The sequence below is a fragment of the Oryx dammah genome, unplaced genomic scaffold, assembly GCF_014754425.2.
Source record: "Oryx dammah isolate SB20612 unplaced genomic scaffold, SCBI_Odam_1.1 HiC_scaffold_8, whole genome shotgun sequence".
In the NCBI taxonomy this organism is placed as follows: domain Eukaryota; kingdom Metazoa; phylum Chordata; class Mammalia; order Artiodactyla; family Bovidae; genus Oryx; species Oryx dammah.
In genome coordinates this window covers 50924040-50948389 of record NW_024070192.1, presented here as the reverse complement: position 1 = coordinate 50948389, position 24350 = coordinate 50924040, and the positions used below count along the sequence as shown (strand labels likewise).

Genomic DNA, 24350 nt, shown 5'->3' with positions numbered 1-24350 from the left:
AAATTTTCACCTGTGTTTCAAACTGCTAGTGGCTGAAGATTGTGGTTTGGGTCTGAGTGATATAAAAATTACGTTTATTGAGCAAGATGTTTTGCGAATTGAGAGTCAAGGAGAAAAAAGCGCTAGATCTGGGGTTCATAATTTCTGGCTTTGTGACTCATTCTTTGTGTGATCTCCATCAGGGTACTTGACTTCTTACTTGTAAAATGGAAGTATTAATATTATTTTCTTTTTGTTTCTAAGAAATTTACTGACTGTTCATGAAGGGTTAGGTTGACATTTTCTGTTAGCTCATTGAAGATGTTATCCTCTTGGCTGTGGTCATTTTTATCTCTGTTCCTCTGTATATTTCTTTTTTTCTCTCTGGCTACTTTTATTTATTCATTTTTTTATCCTTTCCGGCTACTTTTAAGATTTTTTTCTTCATCACTGGTTTTCAGAGATTGGATTATTATATATCTTGTTACGATTTTGTGTTTCTCCTGCTTGGATTTCACCGATTTTCTAGGTTTATAGTTTTCATCAAATTTGGAAAAACTTCTTCAAGTATATGTTTGTCTTTCATTCTCTTTCTCTTTCTGAGACTCTAATTACAAGTATGTTGAACTACTTGATGTTCCATGGATCACTTCATTTTTTGAGGCTCTTTTCACTCTGCTGGATTTTAACCAGTTTCTATTGCTATGCTTTCAAGTTTCCTGATCCTTTTTTTCTGTAATATCTAATCTGTGTAAATGAATGATTCTCAAGGCTGAAAACATTGATTATGACATCTTACTTAAAAAGCTTAAAGTAACAGAGGCTACTAAATGTTCAGTTTGTAGGGGCCTGATCAAAAATGGAGAACGACAAGATGAAGAGAGTCTTGGAGGAAGGCGGAGGACGGATGCTTTACGCTTCTTATGTAAAATGAATCCTTCTCAGGCCCTGAAGGTCCGAGGCATGGTGGTAAGAGATCTTACTATTTTTATGAGACCAAAGCCTTTATATTAGGACCAGGAACTTTTTTTTTTGAATCTTGCAGAGATCTGGAATTATATACCAGATATATTACCTTCTCTAGATTTTTGTGCTTTGTGCTGTGTCTTTCCCTAAATGTTTAGATGCTTCAGATTCTGGATAATCCTGGCTCTTCTCCTTATGATACTGAGTGCAATTTGTTTTCTTTGCTTTGTTAGGTGGAAGAATGTCACTTGCCAGGTCTCGGAGTGGCTTTGACATTGGATCATACTAAAAACGAAGCCAGTGAAGATGGAGTGAGTGACTTGGTTTGTTTTGTTAGTGGTTTGCTTCTTGGAACAAATGCGAAAGTCCGGACCTGGTTTGGAACTTTTATCCGAAATGGACAGCAGGTGAGGGAGAAATATGTGTTTAGGCCAAGGATCAAGCTATGTTAGTAGTTAGTAAAGGAGGAAGAAACACTTTTAGAATGATGCCATTAGGCCAGTGGCTCTCAGACTTCTTAGTCTCAGGACTTCCTGAGATTTTACAATAAATCATTGAGGACACAGAGTGCTTTTGTGTTGGCCGTTATCTGTTGATATTTACCATACTAGACATGAAAACTGAAATTTTTGAAATATTTATTTAATTCACTTAAAAATAATCCTAATCTTATTAAATATGACATTTTTTTAATAGAAAATTGATTTTTTTGCAAAAGAAAAATTTACCGAGAAGAGTGATATCATTGTACTTTTTTGCACATCTCTTTAACATCTGGCTTAATAGAAGCCTTCAGAAAAGCTGCACTGTATACTTATGGGAAAATGAGTAAAAAAGGTCTGTAATATTGAGATATTCTGACTTTCTGGACCCCCTGGAAGTATTGGCCATCTCCAGGTTTCTGGGTCAGACACACGAGAACTGCTATATTAGATCATCACCATAAGTTGTTGTAGTCTATGGTTCATATATATATATACACACATGTGTAAATTATCGTGGTAGAATATATATAACATAAAACTTACCATTTGAATCCTTGTCTGAGTGCACAGTTCAGTGGCATTAATTACATTTACTGTATTCTGCAGCCATCACCACTGTTCATTTTCAGAACTCTTTCATCATCTGATAGAAACTCTCTACCAATTAAGCAATAATTTCCCATTCCTCCTTCCTCCCAGTGTTGGGTAATCTCTCTTCTACTTTCTGTGTCTATGAATTTGCCCATTCTAGATTCCTCGTGAACGTGGAATCAAATAATACTTCTCATTTTGCGTTTGGCTTCTTTTTACTTGGCACAGTGTTTTCAGGATTCATGCATGTTATGGCAAGTGTCAGAATTTCCTTCCTTTCTAAGCCTAATATTGTATTGTGTGTATCTACTGCATGTATCCCTTTGTTGATGAATATATATTAGATTTTACAAGAGTTTTTAACTTGCAAAATATTGTACTTTTTCGAAAACATCTCATGATAACTGTGAATAGAGTTCTGTCCCTACACAGGAACTAATGCAGAATGGTTTTTAACTTGTTGAGGTCCGTGAACTTCACAGTAGCAGGTGTACTGCTTAGATCCTTCTACAGTCTGTTTTTTAATGCCATTATTCACCATACTTTTCTTTATCCAAGTTCTTCTTTACTTATAATCCATTTGAAAACTAATTTTAAATTTTGCAAGAGGTTGACACTTTTTGTGTACCTTGTATATTTCAGGCACTGCACTAAGCTCTTGGTGTAAGCCTCTTGTTTGCAGTTGTTCTTTGTGTCTAATATTGTTATTAAAACAAATTTTACCATATTTTACTCTGAAACTCTAAAAATAACAACCTTTCCCAAACCCTTTGTGGTTTAGAAATGCTTTCATATTTATCATCTTTGTTAGTTCATTCATCTAACAGATATTGAGTGCTTGTTTTATGTCAGGCATAATAAGTCAGGCCCTCCTGAGTACGAGATGACTAGATGTTGTCCCTGCCTGAAGATCTGTGTAAACTCCTAACTCCAGCAGTCCTGGGAATTAAATATTATTAATAAAACATTAGTTTCCTTCTCATTTAAGGAAATTGGGGCTCAGAGAGGTTAACTTATGTATCTAAACGTACATAGTTAGATAATAGCAGGGCTGTTGTTTAAATCCAAGCCCTTCTGTCTGGATTTAAATCCAAGCCCCAAATCTGAGCACTTTGTACCTAAGACTCCACTGGTCTTTATGTGTTTGAAAGCAGCAGTTACATGATATTTTACATTTCAAATCATCATTTATTTAGTGTGTTCTGTACAACCTGTCCAAATTAGGGTGAATAGTGTTAGTGTTAGTTGATCAGTTGTGTCTGACTTTTTGCAACTCCATGGACTGTAGCCTGCCAGGCCTCTGTTCAAGGGTTTCCCAGGCAAGAATACTGGAGTGGGAAACCATTCTCTTCTCCACAGTATCTTCCCGACCCAGGGATTGAATCTGGGTCTCTGGCATTGCAGACAGATTCTTTATTGTCTGAGCCGCCAGGGAAGCCAGGGGTGAGTAGAGTATTTGTCAAATGAACCAGTGAGTTTGCTCGATGGATTAAAATTATATTCTGCAGTTATGACGGCCTCCTTAAATGGATCAGGGCTTCCCTGATAGCTCAGTTGGTAAAGAATCTATCTGCAATGCAAGAGACACTGGTTCAATTCATGGGTTGGGAATATCCACTGGAGAAGGGATAGGCTACCCACTCCAGGATTCTTGGGCTTCCCTTGTGGCTCAGCTGGTAAAGAATCCGCGTGCAGTGTGGGAGACCTGGGTTCTGTCCCTGGGTTGGGAAGATCTCCTGGAGAAGGGAAAAGCTATCCACTCCAGTATTCTGGGCTGGAGAATTCCATGGACTGTATAGTCTATGGGGTCGCAAAGAACTGGACACGACTGAGTGACTTTCACTTTCAAATGGATCATTTACAGGTGTCTAACTGGAGAGTTTTGTTTGAACTTCCTTTTGACTTAGTAAGTTCTCCTTGCTTTCTTCCTTTTGTGGTCCATATTTCCTACAGAGAAAAAGAGAGACCAGTAGTTCTGTCCTTTGGCAAATGAGAAGGCAGCTTCTTCTGGAGTTGATGGGCATTCTTCCCACAGTAAGAAGCACCCGCATTGCGGAAGAAGCTGATGTGGAGATGGAGCCCAATGTGTCTGTGTATTCGGGGCTGAAAGAAGAGCATGTTGTGAAAGCCAGTGCACTCTTACGTCTGTACTGTGCTTTGATGGGGATCGCTGGACTCAAGTATTCAATAATTTGATCTTCTACCTTTTTGTCATTTTACTTTCTTGTTTCTAATCCCAAGAAAGTGAGCCATAGGCCTTTTATTCAGAGGATTTGGGTTTTCTGTTGGGCTCAGGTAGTAAGTTGACCTATGTCAAGAAGAAAGTCCCAAGGCAGAACTTCCCTAGTTGGGATGTATGCATCTATTTTAGTCTGATTGTAAATAGAATTATATAAATATGGGAGGAGGCAGAGCAGTTTAAGAAACCTATGACTTGCCCACAGCTTGACATGACTGTATGAATGATCTGAGAGGGATCCTTTATGTAAGCCATATAGCTAGCTGAAGTAAATCTGTCCTGTTTCCTTTTACAACTGAGATCATAGATTGTTCAAAGTTGATCTGTAATTACTAAGCACAAGATTTCTTAGACACAGTACTGTTTCTTTTTGATTAATGTCCTCAACTGTTATACAGATAGTCCTCACTTTTCATGACCCCGACACATGTGAGTTTCAGTTAACATACTTTAGTCAAATGACACTGCTCCCTCAACAAGTAATATATCAGTTGCCGTGAGTCATTTACCAAATTCTTATTTATTATCATTAACCAAAGTACAAAGTTTACTGAAAACTTTTAAGCCACATGTCACTATGTGGAGGCACACTGTGATTACTGACCAGTCATAGCATTTCTTTTAAAGTCTGTTGGCAACTGGTCCATAGACAACAAACAGCAAAGTTGGGTAGTAGTGCCACCTCCTCGTCTCTCTGAATAAACCCATGTGGTATTTTGCAAAACTGAATAGTTGAAAGAGGGAATTGGCCAATAGCAATGAACGTGTAGCAAAGAAAGAGAAAGTGGTTAACAGCAGAAGTGACATTTGAACCAAACATAAATAGAAGAAATAGTTGACTGAGAATGTTGACATTTGAGAGACCCTAGGTATGAGAGCCAGATAAATTTTGTGAAGGTGAACTTGAGGGAAGTCATTGGGACCAAAAGGATGAAGACCTCCAGAAGACTGATGGTGGCAAAAATGTTTGCATTGTAGGAACTCAGGTATTTCATGATTGAAAGTACACAGGATGAAATGTTGGAAGCTGATCCAAACTTAGAAGGGAAGGGTATGATAATTCATCAAGGCCTAGAGAAGATGCTCACTCTATAAGTTATACAATGAGAAAATGGCAAGGGCTGTTTAAAACTACTCTTGATAAATCTTACAAAGACAACACTTGAATTCCTGATGTTTTAATATATTCAGTTATAGAATGCTATATAAATATTAGTTTAACTGTTTTAAAAAGTTTCCTTAGGCATTATAACCAACAGAGTTTGTAATGTCTTGACAGAAATTTTAAAGGTAATGGAACAGTTGTAATTTCTCCCACTGATTATTAAGATCATGAGGCAGTTTCAGCTTGCATGGTTATTTTTGTGGTCGCACACTACCATGCAAAGTGAGGACTACCTGTATTTGTGTCTGAGGAAGAGCACTGGTTGCAAACTCAAGTTTTGCTTTTGACATCTTAAGATATTAAAGATTTTGTAAATAGTGAGGTATCATTCCAAAGCTTAGGATTTGTATCTCAAAGGTTGAACTGTTGAGACGTTCCCTCTTCTTCCTTCTCTCCACTGAAAAAAACTAAAACCTAATAGTGGATTCCTTTTTTAGACCAACTGAGGAAGAAGCTGAGCAATTACTGCAGTTGATGACCAGCCGTCCTCCTGCGACACCGGCTGGGGTTCGCTTCGTTTCACTCTCCTTTTGTATGCTGCTGGCCTTTTCTACACTTGTCAGGTACCCAACCGTATTCTTGTTCTATTTTCCCAAGGTCTGCTTTTGTTTATTTATTAAAACAACATATAGAATTAATTAACTTACTGCAAAAGTGATCTAGGTATGGACATTGGTATTATCATTTAATAGAGGGTATTAATAGCATCTCCTGAATGCCAGTTCTTTTGTTTGTCTTTATCAAAGTTTCATGTACATATATTTAAGGGATTCAAAGTAGCTCTTCAAGTTTTGAGACAAATGGTAGTCCTGATTCCCTTTTGCCCTGTTTTTCACTTCCCTAGAGGCGGCAGCTTTCAGTTCTTTTAGGTCATTCTTTTGGTTTTGACTCCCACATCTTTATTACTATGTTTATATTTGCTACATCCTGATTTTTTTTGTTTTAGGAGTATTTGTTGATGTCCCACTATGAGAATGAGAAATTATTTCTCCTTCTCTCTGTCCTCAACCTTCTCTGTGTCCTTCGTATCTCTCCATTTTCCCTGTACATAAGTTATTATTATTTTGCTTTGATCAGTACATTATTGTTTAAGTTACACTCTTGGGAGCTCAGCCAAGTAGATGATTACTTTTCTTTTGCAAAACTGGTTTTTCCATTAAGAATTGTCCTGTTTCCTTTTGTTCTTTGTTTTTCATTTGCTTGGTGTTTTATGTACTTAGATTAATGCAGTTTCAAACTCTCTGCCAATCTAACCCTCCTCTTAAGATGTTCAGGCTCATTAGTTATTCTATTTATTCATTTTCTTGAGGCAGTCTGTCCTGAAGCATTTTGACCCCCTTGCATCTGAACTGGTTGCCTCTGCACCGGATACGCAGCTCTCATCCTGGAATTGCATTTCACTATTATTTTGGGGACTCGCTTTAACTCTTCTTTGTTGGGTCTCCTATTTCCTGCATCTTATGTCTCCATCTTTTTTCATTTGCTTCCTCATTTTGCTTCTTTAGAGTGGGTATGTAGGAGGTAAATTATTTAGATTAATTAGATTAAATTATTTAGGCTATTTCTGAAAATGTCTTTATTCTACTTTAACACTTGGTTGATAGTTTGATGGGGTATAGTGTTCTGAGTTGGAAATAATTTCCTTTGAAAATTTTGAAAGTCTTGCTGTATTGTCTTCTAACTTCCAGTGTTACCATTGAGGAATCTGGTAACATTCTGATTCCTGGTCCTTTTTTGTGGCTTGTTTTTTTAAAATATGGGAACATGAAGGATTAACTTTTTGTTCCTAGGGTTTTGAAATTTTTTGGTGATGTGCTTTTGTATGGGTCTGTTTTTGTCCTTTCTCCTAGGTATTTCTACCTTTTCAACCTGGGAACTTACATTGTTCAGTTCTAGGAAATTTCTGTGAACAGATTTGCCTTTCACATTGGTTTCTCTGAAACCTCCTCTTGTTTTGATATTGGGCTTCCTGTAGTGATCATCTTATTTTCTTATTCTTTCTTACTTTCTTTATCTTTGTTTTGTTATGCTTTTTAAAAAAACAGCATTATTGAGATACAGTTTCAGTTCAGTTCAGTTGCTCAGTTGTGTCCAACTCTTTGCAACCCCTTGAGTGCCAGGCCTCCCTGTCCAATACCAACTCCTGGAGCCCACCCAAACTCATGTCCATTGAGTCGGTGATGCCATCCAACCATCTCATCCTCTGTCATCCCCTTCTCCTGCCCTCAGTCTTTCCCAGCATCAGGGTCTTTTCAAATGAGTCAGCTCTTTGCATCAGGTGGCTAAAGTATTGGAGTTTCAGCTTCAACATCAGTCCTTCCAATGAACACCCAGTATTGATCTCCTTTAGGAGACAGTTTACATACCATAAAATTCACCCAGTTTAAAGTGTACAATTTAATAGTTTTTAGTATATTTACAAGGTAGTACAGCCATTACCACAGTATACTTTTAGAACATTTCAATCACTTCACAAAGATACTGCTCATATTACCTTTTAGGATTTTTTTCTCAACCTTGTCTTCTATTTAGTTTTTAACTTCTAAGAGCTCATTTTTATTCTTATTTCTTCTTTATAGTGTCTGATGCTTCATGGTGGCATGGTTTCTCTGATATTACCTGTAATGATCGAAGGGGTCTTATTTGTACTGTTTCTTTTCTCTAAGTTTCTTTTTTCTGCCCTTTTTTTTTTTTGGTGTCTGTTTTTCTCAGAGGTTTAATAATGCTTGATTATTCATATTTAAGATTAGGAGACTAAAAGGCAAATTAGAACTTCTAAACGCATAGATGAGAAGCACTTGGGCTTTTCAGAGTCTTGGAGAAGACGGTTTTCTTGCCTGAGAGCAAAGGCCTAAGAAGAAATCCATAAGCGAAGTTAAAAAGTGAGGGTTAAGGACTGGGAGATCTCAGCCTGCACTGTAGTTGTTCACTTAATTCTTCTACTTTCCAAAAGGCGCTGCAGAAAGCCCTGGTTGTCCGTCAGTTCAGAGACACCCTCTTTTCCCTTATCCAGAGAATCAATCTTGTTTCCTCCCTGCTGGGGGATGGCAGAGCGGAGGGTTGGTCTGGAAGTCCACTGCTTATCCAGACTGGCTATATTTGGTCTCTGTCTTCATTCGCACCCCCCAGACCGCCTGGAGGTGCCAGTTCCTGAGCCCTTTGGGGATTCTGTGGTGGAAGTGGTAGGTTGGCTTTCCTTCCTGCCAGTCTAGTATTCTGCTTTCTTGGTCTGTGAAGTCCGTTTCTCCTCCTCCTCCTCCTCATTGGCTCCAGCTTTCCAATGTTTTGTGCTGTTGTCCTCCATTATCATCCTGTGCATTTATGTGTTTTAAGAAAATCCCTTTAATGTAATCTGAATGGTGTGTTTTAGGAATGTGTGAAACTACGTACATGAAATGAAGTGTTTTCTCTTTACCTGAAGTAATTTCTTCTTTTAAAAAGTTTATTTTGGGGACTTCCCTGGTGGTCCAGTGGCTAAGACTGTGCTCCCAATGCAGGGGGCCCAGGTTCGATCCCTGGTCGGGGAACTAGATCTCACATGCCACAACTAAGATCCTCTGTGGCCAAAGAAATAAATAAAATTTTAAAAAAGTTTATTTTAATGAAGTATAGTCAGTTTACCGTGTTGTGTTAGTTGCTGGTATACAGCAGAGTGATTCAGTTATACACATATATTACCTAAAGTTATATACTTATATATATAAACATATACTTTATATATAAAGTTATATTCACTTATATATTACCTAAATTATACACTTTATATATAAAGTTATACACTTATTTATTACCTAAAATATAAATATTTACTTTATATTTTATAGGTAGGACAGCTAAAGTACAAGAAGATTATTTAAATTTCTTATTCAAGGTCACACTAACAGTAATTGGCAGAGATGAGATTCCCATTCAGGTCTGGCAGACTCTAAAGGCTGTAATCTTTCTATTACATAACATTGTCTTGTATAAGTGGAGTAATTTATGTATGGTTGAGCATGACCTTTTAAATTTTCTTAGTTTTGGGTATCAGGCTTTGTGGTTGGTTTTTATTTTTGCTGTTTATACTGCAGTGAAGTAGAAGAGTGAAGTTGCTCAGTCGTGTCCAACTCTTTGCGACCCCATAGACTGTAGCCTACCAGGCTCCTCTGTCCATGGGATTTTCCAGGCAATAGTACTGGAGTGGATTGCCATTTCCTTCTTCAGGGGATTTCCTTCCCAACCCAGGGCTCGAACCCCGGTCTCCCGCATTGTAGACAGATGCTTTACTGTCTGAGCTACCAGGGAAGAGGATCAGTGGAAATTACTATTACAGATCAAAATTGACTTGTAAATTTCAACCTAAACCTGGGAATTTGCTTTAAACAAGTCAGTGTTCATGTATTTCTAAAACCATTTGTCATATATGGTTAGCCCCTGGCTGTCTCTTTTTACTTTTTCGAATAGTAATCACTTATTTCCCTCTAATATTGAGTTCTGCTCAAAATGCCTCTACAAACTAAATTTCATTTGGTCTGATTTCTGTCCTCATACTCAGTTTGTGAGTTTTTAATGATTAAGTTTCAACACTAGATTTTTTTCTATAGGAAATAAGTATTGGCTGTTAGTATATACGTTCTTCTAACATTTTAATCCCAAGGAACCTTTGTTTTTCTAAGGAATGTGAGGAAGTTTATTCTCTCCAACCTGCAATAGTAGTAACTGAGACTTTGAGCGGGTTTGGCTATTCATATTAATGGAGAAAATTTATGTTTCTCTGTTCTTCTCTAGAACTACTACATATCTCAATGATAATTAATGGCCAATTCAATAAGCAATTAGTTTGAGGAAAAAATAATTTGCACCAAAGATAATTCCAGAATGCTTTTTTATTCTTATGCTAGTATATCTGATTTAGACCAGTGACTTCTGATATTTTTTCTATATTACCAGTACTCCTGAACAGGAGCAGCTGATGGTAGTATGGCTAAGCTGGATGATCAAAGAAGAAGCTTACTTTGAAAGGTAAGATGACTTCATTTGTATCAGATAGCTGAGTAAGTTTGCTTATCCTTCCTTTGGAAATTCACATTTTCTTATCTCTTTCAACAGTACTTCAGGCGTCTCTGCTTCTTTCGGAGAGATGTTATTATTGGTTGCTATGTACTTTCATAGCAACCAGCTCAGTGCTATCATTGACTTGGTCTGTTCCACTTTGGGAATGAAGGTAATTTCCTCTTATTTTCTTTCTAAAGAAGATGTTTCTAAGCTGGACATTTTCTTATAATGTTAAGTAAATAGGTTCTTTTCATTTTGAAGTAATTTTAGTTGTTTAATAGTTTGAAACTTTATCAGGAGCTCTCTAAAAAAAATACATTATGTAAACATTATTTACGAGAATAATAGATGTTCTATGTAGAAAACTTAGAAAACACAGTAAAGAAGGGAAAGCTATAATTCCCTGTTCAGAGATATCAAGTACTATTAATAGTCTGGTATCTGTTCTTTCTTTAAATTGATATATATATATAGATAGATAGTGGTTTTAATGAACTTACCAATATACAATGAGAACTTCCTTATACCAATAAATATTCTAATACAACATAATTTTCAGTGGCTGCATTGTAGTTATTGTGTGGGCTGATCGTGACATTTTTAATGGTTCCTTTATTTGCCATGTAGATTTTTCTAATTTCTGAATAATGCTTAGATGAATATCCTATATATGTAAATATACACACAGACATCCATACATGTATATTTTCAAACACTTTTTGGATTTCTTCCTTAGGATAAAGTTATAGAAAGCAGTACTAAGTAAAAGTATGGTGATGTTAAGATGTTTAATGAATATTGTCAGATTATTTTCCAGAAAGATTATACCAGTTTAACTGTTCTCATTAGTGAATGAGAGTGGATATTTTCCTAACTTCTCACCATCACTGGGCATTACCATTCTTTTTAATCTTTGCAAATCTGATGAAAAATAGTCTTACTTATTTTGATTTCTTTGACTATTAGTTATTATTATTTTTATTGTTATAGTTCATATAGAGGTTTTTTGGTGACTTTTAAACAATCTATGTGTTTTAGTTGGTTTATTTCATTTATAAAAGGCTTATTGATGTCCCAGTTTTTCTGTAGGGATTTTTTATTATTTTTCCTTTTACTGATTCAGAAGTACTCTTTAAATATAAATGATATGCTATTATGCCTTGTATATCATATTTCATTGATTCAAGACACACACTTTACCATATATTGAAACTTGGATTCATTTTATAGTTGATGCATAATGTTAGTGTGATAGTGTTTGCCCTTCTTTATTTACTTGAAAAGCTACTGTTAAATCAGTGGTGCATATTATAATACTTATTGTCTTAAAGATGGAGAAGTATAATATGTTACAGATGATTTTTCCCAGTCTTTTCTGCCATGTGAAAATTATTATTTTCTGTGTGTGTAATATATTAAGTATTTCTTTTGTGCATCTTATTTTGTTATTATGCTTAGAAAGTGCTTTTCAGTTTAATAGAAATGGTCACCTATATTTTCTTCTAGTGTTTTTGTGGCCTCGTGTTTTACATTTAAATCTTTAATACCTTTGGAGTTAATATGGGGTATGATGTCATATGCAAATCTTTATTTGTATTATCCAGAAAGAGAGCTATCCCACCTCCATTTATTAAATAATCCACTTCTTCCCACTGACTTAAAATGCAATAATAATATGTTTACTGAGTACTTAAAAATTTTTTTTATTTATTTGGCTATACCATATCTTGTGGTATGCGAGATCTAGTTTCCTGATGAGAGATCAAACCTAGGCCCCTTGCTTTGGGGGCTCAGAGTCTAGCCACTGGATCATAGGGGAAGTCCCACTAAGTGCTTTCATATTTGGTTCCTGAGGAAAAACACATTTTAGTGTTAGGTTTGAGAAGCTACTTCTGAAACAGTATTTGAACATTAATTTTATATATTAAGTCAAATTGTGCTTCATATATTTTATTTTCACCTGCTGTTGAAATGTTTTGGTTGCTTTATTTTTTTTTTTTTTTTTTTTTTTTTTTGTAGAAAAGAGCCTTCTTTCTTTTCTTTGTTTTCTATTGGAATATAATCGCTTTACAGTGTTGTGTTTTGGTTGTTTTAGATTGTAATTAAGCCAAGCTCCTTGAGCAGGATGAAGACTGTCTTCACACAGGAAATTTTTACTGAGCAGGTACTTCTTTTAACTATTATCTTAGGTATTTCTTTAACTTTATTTATAAAATTCCTTGTGAGAAAACTTGTATATGTTTCAGTTTAAGAGAATAATATAGGCTTTATGTTCCTTTTTAGTTTCCAGTGATGATTTATGTAATCTTTGAAACTTCTGTAAAGAAAAATCCTATTTCAAATTTGTTTTCAAAGCTATTTACTACATAGAAAAGCATGTGCTAAGTAAATTTGCTTATTTTGGAGACTTTGAGTAGATACCTAAGAATGTAGTCTTGGATACTGTTGACAGGGGTCTCACATGGGGTGAAAGTGTTAGGGGCTCAGTTGTGTCTGACTCTTTGCCAACCCATGCGCTATAGCCTATCAGGCTTCTCTGTCCGTGCAATTTTCCAGGCAAGAATACGAGAATGAGTAGCCATTCTCTTCTCCAGAGGAATCTTCCTGATCCAGGGATCAAACCTGATCTCCTGCATCGCAGGCAGATTTTTTACCATCTGAGCTACCAGGGAAGTTTACTGACAATTGGGATTGTTAGGAGAAAAATAACAGAGATCTGTTTAAACCTTTCAGCTGTAAGGTGCCATGTCTAACTAGGTTATAAGCTAGAGTCTAAATTCCTTATTCTTGTATTGACTTGTTCTTATTTGGTCTCAGCACTTTTGTCCATGGGTAATCCTAATGATATTTTATTTTTTCAATGATGGAAACTATTCTTTTTTTTCCTTTTAAAAAAAAAATTAAACTATAGATAATCTACAATATTATGTTAGTTTCAGATATACAACAAAGTGATTCAGTTATACACATGTATGTATATATATATTTGTATTCTTATTTATTTTTTAATTGAAGGATAATTACAGAATTGTGTTGGTTTCTGCCAAACATCAACATGAATCAGCCATGTGTACACATATGTCCCCTCTCTCTTTTAAGATTCTTTTCTATTACAGTTTATTATAATATATTAAATGTAGTCTCTGTGCTATATGGTAAATCCTTGTTATTTGTCTGTTTTATATATTATAGTGATTGAGCCCAGATTTTATGATTCCAAATTTTACATAATTTTTTAACTTTAACCCCTGGCAATGTATCTGTGTTTAGAAGTAAATTTTTTAAAAGTAGAGAACTTTACAAATTCCCAGATGTGTGATGCTACCTCATCACTCAAAATAATTAAATCATGTCATGATTGGTTTTTGACCACATTAGTACTGACAGTGCACCTGGCTACGTCTCCCTCTTTCAGAGTAATTTTGTATCTGGCTCTGTCACATGTATTGCTATTATGTTTCCCTTTTAGGTTGTCACAGCTCATGCAGTTCGAGTCCCTGTCACCAGCAACCTGAGTGCCAACATTACTGGGTTTTTACCTATTCATTGCATTTACCAGCTGCTGAGGAGTCGTTCCTTCACCAAACACAAAGTATCAATAAAAGTATGATCTTACATTTATTCTTCAAGCTAAAATCTGAGTTAATGCTTTTTTCCCAGTTCTGTTTGGGTTTGTAGACCTTTATTGTGGATTTTATATGTGAAATGTTTTTAGTTACTCGTCACTTATATAGTTATAGTAATTAGACTCTTAATTTCAGATTTTTAAAACAGTATAACTGTTCAGTTATTTACAAAATGTACAATAGTACTAATTCCTTTTAAATTCTCAATGATATTTAGCAATTTCATTAAACTTTAGTAAGAAACTGCCATTCTTTATACTTGGTTTTGTTTACCAAACTTAGAAGGTTGCTGGTTAGCCATGACCAGTATTTGTAATCCATTTGTCACAAGGACTTCTAACGTTAAGCTTGCACATATTTTGATATGTTTTCAATTTGTTATATGGTTGGCTATAGCAAACAGGTCCTCTAAAGAAAAGGCTTAACCCACAGGAGGTTAAAACAGAAAAAAATTTGTTTGAACCCTTTCTAAGAGGCTATTTTATTTGTAAAGAACCCTGAACAATATATGCATTGCTACATCACATTTGATTGTCTTTGTTTTTATGATGAAGGGAAGTTATTTTCCATCTTGATTGTATCTTCTGCTTTTTATATTTTTTGCAAGTGAAGTAGAGAAGAATTAAGCGTCCAAATGCACCCCCAGTGTTTTTTCTTGGCCTGTATTTGTGCAGATAGTTAATCTCCCATATGTGGTTGTCAAAGCCACCTTCTTAATCTGTCTGAGGCTTGTTGTGAGAAACTCTTTCTCTCCCTAAATGCCTTTCTGCTGTGGGGTCTTTTACAGCAGCATATATGGTGCTCTAAACATAGATACAGAAAGGGACTTGACAGTGTTCTTCCCACTACTTAAAAACCATTAGACTAAAAACCCGAAGTCCAAACTCTAAACTCGAGCTGTCATTTTTAGGCTTATCTTCCATGGAACAATATTCTCAATTTTAGGAAAGAAAAACTGTTTCCATTTTTAAATCAAAGGCAGTTATGAAATTGGATGATATTATTTAGCAACTGCTAAAAGTTAATAGTGAGTTTTACTTTTTCATAAATCATGTAAAATTGTATGTGCTTGTAAAATTTTGCTTGCTTTTTCTTATTGCCATAATTTAGTGCCTGTCACCTTCTTTTCTAGGACTGGATTTATAGACAGCTCTGTGAAACCGCCGTTCCACTCCATCCTCAATTACTTCCTCTGATTGACGTGTACATAAATTCTATACTTACTCCTGCATCTAAATCTAATCCAGAAGCCACAAATCAGCCAGTTACAGAACAGGAGATACTCAATATTTTCCAAGGAGTCATTGGGGTAAAAATAGTGTTGGTTTTTTTTTTTTAAACATTTATTAATTCATTTTTCTTTTATTCTTTGCACTTACTCCACATTTTTTCCAGATTATTAGAGGAGAACCACTTTAGGTGGTTCTGAATTTTAAATGGTATTCAGTTTTTTAGATCACTTATGAATATTAAAAGAATGGTATTCCATGTAGTTTGTTGATTAGACACTTTTTGAAGAATTCTTTCAAAAGCTCCATTTTAAAGTTTAAGGAGTCTCCTGGAGGTTGTGTGTTTAACAAAGGATTATGTGCATTTCAACACATTAAACCAGCTTCCTGAGAATTTAAGATATACCTAGATTATTTGGAAAATTTGGAGTAAATCTTTTTTTCTCCAAATATACTTAAGTGTACAGTATCTTTTTTTTTTTTAGGAATTATTTTCTTCATGGTAATTTCAGATAATACTTGAGATTCCTGTAAATGTTAACTTTTTTCAGAAGCAGCCCTATCTTAAAAACTATGAGGTCGCTCAGTCGTGTCTGACTCTTTGCGACCCCATGGACTGTAGCCTACAAGGCTCCTCCATTCATGGGATTTTTCAGGCAAGAGTGATGGAGTGGGTTGCCATTTCCTTCTCCAGGGAATCTTCCCGACCCAGGCATCGAAACCAGGTCTCCCGCATTGTAGGCAGACACTTTACAGTCTGAGCCACCAGGGAAGTTTAAAGACTGTTAAGCATGTTGCTTTTATCTCTCAAGCCATCTCAAATTTAACTTAAACTTCACATTGTCACTTTGAGTTTAATGTGAAGACAGCAACATTTCTCCCAATGTCTTTAAGCTTGGGAGTAGCAACACCGAATAATCTATTTTTACTATCTTTTTTTACTATCAAAAAGTACTCATTGAAACTTCCCTGGTGGTCCAGTGGTTTAGATTCTGTGCTGCCAATGCAGGGGACAGGGTTCTCCTGGTTGGAGAACTAAGATCCCACATGCTGCCTGTTGTGGCCAAAGGGGGGAAAAAAAAGCACTCATGAAATTTAACAGTATTTTAAAGTGTTTATAATATTACCTCCAGGGTGACAACATCCGCCTTAATCAGCGTTTCAGTATCACAGCACAGCTCTTGGTGCTTTATTATATTCTGTCTTATGAAGAAGCTCTCCTAGCAAATGCCAAGACTTTAGGTAAGTTGTGCAGAGGCTAGTGTTTCTAGTGATAGTTCATCTTATTTGCTTATATGTTGTTACTTTCCAGGCTGCTATTGGAGAAAATAAGGTCAGATATTCCAACAAGCTCCAGCATCTTTCTGCAGTCTTTGCAATGTTAGCTTTTCATACTTTGGTGCATAAGTACATGTATGTGTGGGCATATAATCACTCCTGAAGACTGAGCACTCCTTTTAGCAGGCTGAATTAATGATTAACTGAATTGCGTGTATTTTAACAATTTTAGTGACCTTATTGGCTAAAGGTAAATTAAGACATAAACCTGTTGGTACTGAAATAGATTTTTTTGCTTGATTTCAACCTTTTTCCTATTTTTCCTTCCATTAATATGAAGAGTAACAGTCTAATAAAAGCAGTAGGAAAAAAAACCAACAGAAGGGTTTCCTTTGCCATTAATGTTATCATTGAACTTAGGTACTTTATATAATATCAGAAGGTCAGATTTAGTATAGATAATATTAGTATAAAGTAGTATGTTTTCCTCTGTGCGAAAAAGAAAATTCACCTGTATTTTGGCTTGCTAAATGTAAGACTGAAGGCAGACAGAGAAGGGGGCGGTAGAGGATGAGATGGTTAGATAGCATCACCGTCTCAATGGACGTGAAATTGAGCAAACTCTGGAAGGTAGTAGAGAACAGAGGAGCCTGGTGTTCTGCAGTCCATGGAGTTGTGAAGAGTCAGACATGATTAGTGACTGAACAGCAACAACAGCAAATGTATGTAGTTCCATATTCAAAGCAAAAAGTGTCCTTAAAAAGTAACAGGTGTGGTATAGATGATCTTATTTGCAAAACAGAAACAGAGACACAGACGTCGAGAGCAAACATATGGACACCAAGGGGGTAAAGAAGGGTGCTGGGAAGAACTGGGAGATTGGGATTGCCATAGTCACGCTACTGATACAGTGTATGAGACAGGTGACTAGCGAGAACCTGCTGTACAGCACAGGGAACTTACTCAGTGCTCTGTGGTGACCTAAGTGGGAGAGAAATCCAGAAAAGAGGAGATACACATATACAAATAGTTGAACACTTTGAACAGTAGAAACTAACACGACATTGTAAGGCAACTATACTCCAAGAAAAATGAAATTTAAAAAATGTTGCAGGCATTGAGTATTATAATGCCGGGAGAATTCTTTTAAGGGATTGTATTTTGTCATGGCTGAGTGATTTTACTTTTCAAAAGCTATAAATTAAAGTTACTTTTCAGTGTGTGGCTGATGAATTTCTTTCATTTATATGGAGTATTGTGTTTTAAATATACTGTGAATTTCTCAGCAGCTTTTTTTTCCTGACTACATTTGTTATGGATATACAGATGATATCCCACAACTATAATTATAGTCTTTGTCATTTGAGGGAAAGATGGGCTAATAATAAGCATTAAGTAATAGTCTCCCACTTTTATCCACATGTAATGAATTCTGTTAAGGGATATGACAGTTGTGATTTAATAGATACTAGAGGAATGAGTTACAAGGAGGTATTCTGGGGAGAACTCAGACCATGAATACTGAAGTAGGGGACCAAGATATACTCTTAGTTTTTATTTAAATTAATGTCTAGCAAAAAAAAATAATACAAGAAAGTACAGAGACTAGTATAGTCCACTTTCATGTAAACACCATGCAGAATTAACAAGTCACTCAGAATTTCTTAAGACTGGAAGAATCTTTAAAGATAATGACCTGCTCAGTTCAACCCTGTGTTCAGGTGAAGCTGCTGTTCTTTATGCAATAGTCTGATGGATCTTAATTGGAAAGTTAAGAATTTCAGGTTTGGTGTACAGTTTAGCCTGGATTGAGTCTTCGAAAGGAACTGGGAGATTGTAGAAAAGTTACTAGGTTTTTCTTGGTCTTCCCTGGTGGCTCTGCAGTAAAGAATCTGCCTGCAATGTAGGAGACCACCTGTAATGCAGGAGAGGTAGGTTTGATCCCTGGGTCAGAAAGATTCCCTGGAGAAGGAAATGGCAACCCACTCCAGTATTCTCGCTTGAGAAATCCCATGGACAGAGGAGCCTTGTGGGCTGTTAGTCCATGGCATTGCAAGAGTCGGACACGACTTAGCCACTGAACAACAAAATGATTAGGTTTTTCCAAGATTATAGAAAAGATGGTGGCTTGGACTGGTAGCAGTGTATATATATTGAAGGTAGAGCTGAGAGGTTTTGCTGATGAATTCATTAGATTTGAGAGACAGAAGCCAAGGTTGATGTGGAGGCTTTTGGCCTGAGCTAGACAATGGCTATCTACTGAAATTAATGGCAGGTTTGTGGGCAGTCAGGAGCTGGTTTGGGACATACTAAGTTTGAGATGTCTGATGAAGTGGGGATGTTTTGAAAATAATTGTAAACGCTGGCCTGGAATTTAGATGAGATAAACCTGGACTGAAGCATTGAGATTCTTCAGCATATGTATGATATTTATAATCATGATATTAAGTAGGATTACCAAGGGAGAAGGTGTGGAAGGAGACTCGGGGCTGTGATGTTCTGCATGCCAAGAGAAGAATGTTTCAAAGAGGAAAGCGAGATCACTTGCGTCAAATGATGGTGACTGATCAAGCAAGGTTAGGACTTAGGCTCAGCTAATGATCAGGTTTAGCTTGCTAGAGGTCCTTTGACCTTTAACCTTTACAGGACCTTACAGGTCCTTTTTTTTTTTAAAATTTCCTCAGAATTAAAGCCTGATTTTAGTAAATTCAGAAGCAAATTAGAGGAGATAATATTAAACACAGTGAATACAGACAGTTCTTTTGAAAAGTTGTAAAGAGAAGGAGGGAAATGAATATGGTAATTGGAGAGGAAAATGAGGTCAAGGGAGGACTTTTTATTTTTTTTAACGTGAAAGAGTTAAGAGAATATTGTATGCTGTTGGAAGTAATCTAGTAGAGGGAAGCTTTACAAGAGAATCCCTAGAGGGATGTCCTTGATAGGTGAGAGGAAACTGGGTGTGGAAGACCGACGGAGGGATTGAGCTTTCCTTGGAGGATTTTTTCCCATAGTTTAAGAAAATTTTTTTTTCTAGCCTAATTTCTTAGTCCAAAGGAATAAGTTAACTGCAGAATATGTCATAACATGAGAGAAGTTTTCCCTTCCACAGCCAAAAATGATGAGTATTCCGCCTCAAATTTATTCCTACCTATGAAGTTGTGTTGTTTTAGTACCTTGCTAACTGGTCTGTGGTTTTGGCCTTTATAATAAACATCATTAGCAGGCACCAAGTAGCTGTTGAAGCTCAAATACAGAATTCCAACATCTGAGATAGAGCCAAGTATTAGAATATCATAGTCATTAAAAAAAAGTGTTTTATACATACATATTTTTTCACATATGCATATTTTTGATTTGTTTAAAATATTTGTAATACAAGTGCATATATTGTGTGTTTAGTCACTCAGTCATGTCCAACTCGTTGCAACCCCGTAGACTGTAGCCCGCCAGGCTCCTCTATCCATGGGATTCTCCAGGCAAGGATACTGGAGTGGGTAGTTGTTCCCTTCTCCCAGGGATCTTCCCGACCCAGGGATCAAACCTGGGTCTTCTGCATTGTAGTTAAATACTGTATTGATCTAAAAGAACATGTGTAAGAAATAGCATAATAAATCCCTTGTACTATCCCTTTATTAATACTCCATTAAAATATGAGCATTGCCGTTGTATTTTCAGTTTTTATACTTGAAAAATGTTTCCTGTTTATTATATCTGAAAATTTTATTACTAGGTAAAAGTTTATTTTTGTGTACTTTAAAAAAATTTTGATTTTATATTGGAGTATAGTTGATTAAACTAAAGGGCTTCCCTGATGGTTCAGATGGTAAAGAATCTGCCGGCAATGCAGGAGACACGGGTTTAATCCCTGGGTTGAGAGGCTCCCCTGGAGAAGGGAATGGCTACCCACTCCAGTATTCTTGCCTGGAGAATCCCATGGACTGATTAGCCCGATGGGCTCCAGTCCATGGGGTCACAAAGACTTGAATGTGACTGAGAGACTAACATTTTCACTTTCTTTTCATAGTTGATTAGCTTCAGGTGTACAGCTGAGGGATTCAGTTATACGCTTACCAGTATTACAGAATATTGAGCTGAGTTCCCTGTGCTATACATAGGTCCTTGTTGGTTATTTATTTTAAATATTTATTGAACATTTTAAATAGAGAAGTTATATTTACATATTTTTGAGGTAAAAACAGTACTAATGAATACTGAACATGTTTTATCAGCTTTACCTGTTTATCTGCTCCTAAAGCAGCCAATGGGATGCTAAACACAGTCTCACACTTAAGTAGCTTACTTGCTAAACTCTGTCCCTTAACATCATTTATTTTGTTTTTTAACAATATTTATTTATTTTATTTTTGGCTGTGCTGGGTCTTCATTGCTGCGCACCAGCTTTCTCTAGCTCTGGCAAGCAGGGACTGCTCTTTGTTTCAGTCCATGGAATTCTCCAGGCAAGAATACTAGAGTGGGTAGTCTTTCCCTTCTCCAGGGGATCTTCCCAACCTAGGGATACGAACCCAGGTCTCCCGCACTGCAAGCGGATTCTTTACCAGCTGAGCCACAAGGGAAGCCCAAGAATACTGGAGTGGGTAGCCTATCCCTTCTCCAGGGGATCTTCCCAACCCAGGAATTAAACGGGGGTCTCCTATGTTGCAGGCGGATTCTTTACCAACTCAGCTATCAGGGAAGCCTATTTAAAGTATATTTGTTTTATTTTTGGCTGTGCTGGGTCTTCATTGCTGCACACCCACTGTCTCTAGCTTGGAAAGCAGGGACTGCTCCTTGTTGGGGTGCATGGGCTTCCCATTGGTGGCTTCTCATGCGGCGGGGTGCAGTCTCTCAGGCCTGTGGGCTCAGCTGTTGAGGCTCCCGGGCTCTAGAGCACAGGCTCGAGAGGTTGCGGTGCATGGGCTCAGTTGCTCCGTGGCATGTGGGATCTTCCTGGACCAGGGGTTGAACCCATGCCTCCTGCACTGTCAGGTGGGTTCTTTACCGTTCAGCCACCAGGGAAGCCCCTTATCTTCATTTGAAAACAAGCTCTGGCTGCTTTTTCTGCTTCTGTCCTGTTTCATGTGAAATTTCTGTCTCTGTCATCAGCAGAACAAGACCTATCCTGTGATACTTGGGAAACTGTAATGTTCAGTGGCTCTAAATTCCTGCACTTGAAGTTTTTCTTTGCACTTGATAGTTAATTATTGTCTTCCCAGAAGAAAGTTAACCCTACCTGCCTCTTTCAAAATGTAGAAACCTTTAAGCAGACACTGACAGATGTTATTTATTGGCAGCTTGAAGTTTCACTTCTGTAAAATTGAGTTTGACCAAAAAAGGTTCTAACAGTCATATGATCATCCTGTGGAGTAGAAGTATAAGAATTGTAAACTTATTTCATTATTTACCTAATTGCTTACCTATCTTACTTAATGCAAAAGAACTGCTTTTTAAAATAAAAATATTTATTAACAGAGTGTTTTACTGAAGAAAATTGAGGAAGTGAGAAAAGTACAAAGACCAGAGTATAAGCCGCCCATAATTCTACTGCCCAGAGATAATCACCACAGAATTTTGCTAGGAAAAGAAACCCTTCAGTCTTCGCACGTGTGATAACCTTCATTAAGTTTGGAATCATAAGTTTTTAATCTACCCTTTTTACTTAAGACTACACTTTAAGCATTTGGCCTATTATAGTACATTTTTTGAAACATGATTTTTAATAGCTGTATAATATTTCTTCGTAAATGTGTACCATTACTTAAAAAATACCTTATTATTGGAGATTGTTTCTACATTTTGCCATTATAGAGACTGGCAGAATGAATATTCTTAGAGCTAACTCTGTATACAGATATAATTATTTATTTCTTTAGGACAGAACTACTAAACCAAAGATTTTTGAATTCCAGTATTTAAAAAATGAATTGTCATACTGTTTTCCAGATAGTTTTTACCATTATAGACATTTTGTAGAAGACGTGTATAAGACATTTGTATACGATGTGAGTACCAATTTTTTTACATTCACAATGATAGCAGTTGGGTGTTATCATTTGTTTGTGGTGTATTTTGATTATGGAATTCTGTGGAGAGGAGACTCTTTGAAAGTAAGGTACTAACATTATATGACAAATCACTTACATTTTCTTTTAGGACATTATTTCATTTTTAAAATTTACATATGCCTTTAATTAATTTATGTATGCCCACCTCCCAGCAGTAAAAGTCCTGAGTCCTAACTACTGGACCACCAGGGAATTCCCTGAAATATTTTTTTCTTTTAAAATTATTAAAATGTAAGATTCATGAAGTTATCAAGTATGGGATACAGACTGGCTTCCCAGGTGGCCCAGTGGTAAAGAATCTGCCTGCCCATACAGGAGACACAAGAGACGTGGCTTCAGTCTTTGGGTGGGAGAGATCCCCTGGGGAGAGGGCATGGCAACCCTCTCCAGTACTCTTGCCTGGAGAATCCCATGGACAGACAAGCCTGGCAGGCTACAATCTGTGGGGTCGCAAAGAGTCGGACACGACTGAGCATACATACGTGGATACAGCTTCAATTAAAATTTTTTTTCATTTTATGCATTTATTTATTTATATTTGGTTGTACTGAGTCTTCCTTGCTGCGTGGGCTTTTTCTCTTGTTGTGACGAGCAGGGCTACTCTGTATTTGCAGCGTGAGGGTTTCTCACTGTTACGGCTCCTCTTATTGCGGAGCATGGGGCTCCAGGGGACTTGGGTTCAGTAGTTGTGCACAGGCCTAGTTGCCCCATGGCGTGTGTGATCTTCCTGGATCAGGGATCAAACCCTTGTCTCCTGCATTGGCAGGTAGATTCTTTACCATTGAGCCACCAGGGAAGCCCCAGTTGTTGTTATTGTTGTTTTTAAATAATTGGTTATTTGTCAACATCACAAAGCGAATAACCTATCATTTTCCTATTAATTTGGGAAGTTGCTCTGATGTATATTGAAGTTTTATTACAAACCTATGTCTGGTTTTTTTTTTTTCTGTTAGGCATTTCCAGTCCCTTTCACAATTATTGTTCTTGTTCAATATTTCTGTCCATTTTCACATATATAATCTTGCACATGAACTCTTAAGATTTTGTCAAATTCCGTAGAAGAAAATTATATTTTGATTTTGGTTAGAATTATGTTATGCTAGAAATTAATTTAGAGAGAATTTACATCTTTACAATAAAAGTCTTTCCAGCTAGGAATATGAAATAATTTTTTTAAAGACTTATTCTGGGTCAGCTGTGCAGCTTACAAGATCATAGTTCCCTAACCCGGAATCAAACCCATCTTCCCAGCAGTAAAAGCCCTGAGTCCTAACCACTGGACTGCCAGGGAATTCCCTGAAATAACTTTTCCTTTAAATTATTAAAATGTAAGATTCATGAAGGCCAATTTTTATCTTTTTTTGCTACTGTGTCATTGAGTCAGACAGGACTGAGCGACTTTCACTTACTTACTTACTCATTTAGAATATTACTTGATACAGAGTAATCGCTTAACACATGTTTTAAATGTGTGAATTTATTCAAATTATTTTTTTATGTCAATTAAACTTTGTATAGACTTTATATAATTTTTTCTTAAGTTATTGCTAGTTACAAGGAAGGTATAGACATTTACTTTGGGTTAGTCAGGCTCTGAATTTCTTAAGAGTACCATTAAAAAAAATTTATCAAGGGAATACTTTTTCAGCAGTTAATGAGATAATTTGGTCTATTTATATAATTTGTTGTATAATTG

At 36.4% G+C, this 24350-nt stretch overlaps 1 protein-coding gene across 1 annotated transcript in view; it reads left to right on the top strand.

Annotated features, from left to right (window-relative positions):
• The window catches only part of INTS2 (integrator complex subunit 2), a 54772-nt gene that overhangs the window by 6270 nt on the left and 24152 nt on the right, over positions 1-24350 (top strand). Inside the window, exons 6-15 of the mRNA XM_040244161.1 lie at positions 818-948; positions 1179-1352; positions 3975-4201; positions 5863-5988; positions 10355-10426; positions 10514-10628; positions 12555-12623; positions 13929-14063; positions 15218-15394; positions 16448-16556. Coding sequence (XP_040100095.1) covers positions 818-948; positions 1179-1352; positions 3975-4201; positions 5863-5988; positions 10355-10426; positions 10514-10628; positions 12555-12623; positions 13929-14063; positions 15218-15394; positions 16448-16556 — 1335 coding nt within the window. The remainder of the gene's footprint in view (positions 1-817; positions 949-1178; positions 1353-3974; positions 4202-5862; positions 5989-10354; positions 10427-10513; positions 10629-12554; positions 12624-13928; positions 14064-15217; positions 15395-16447; positions 16557-24350) is intronic.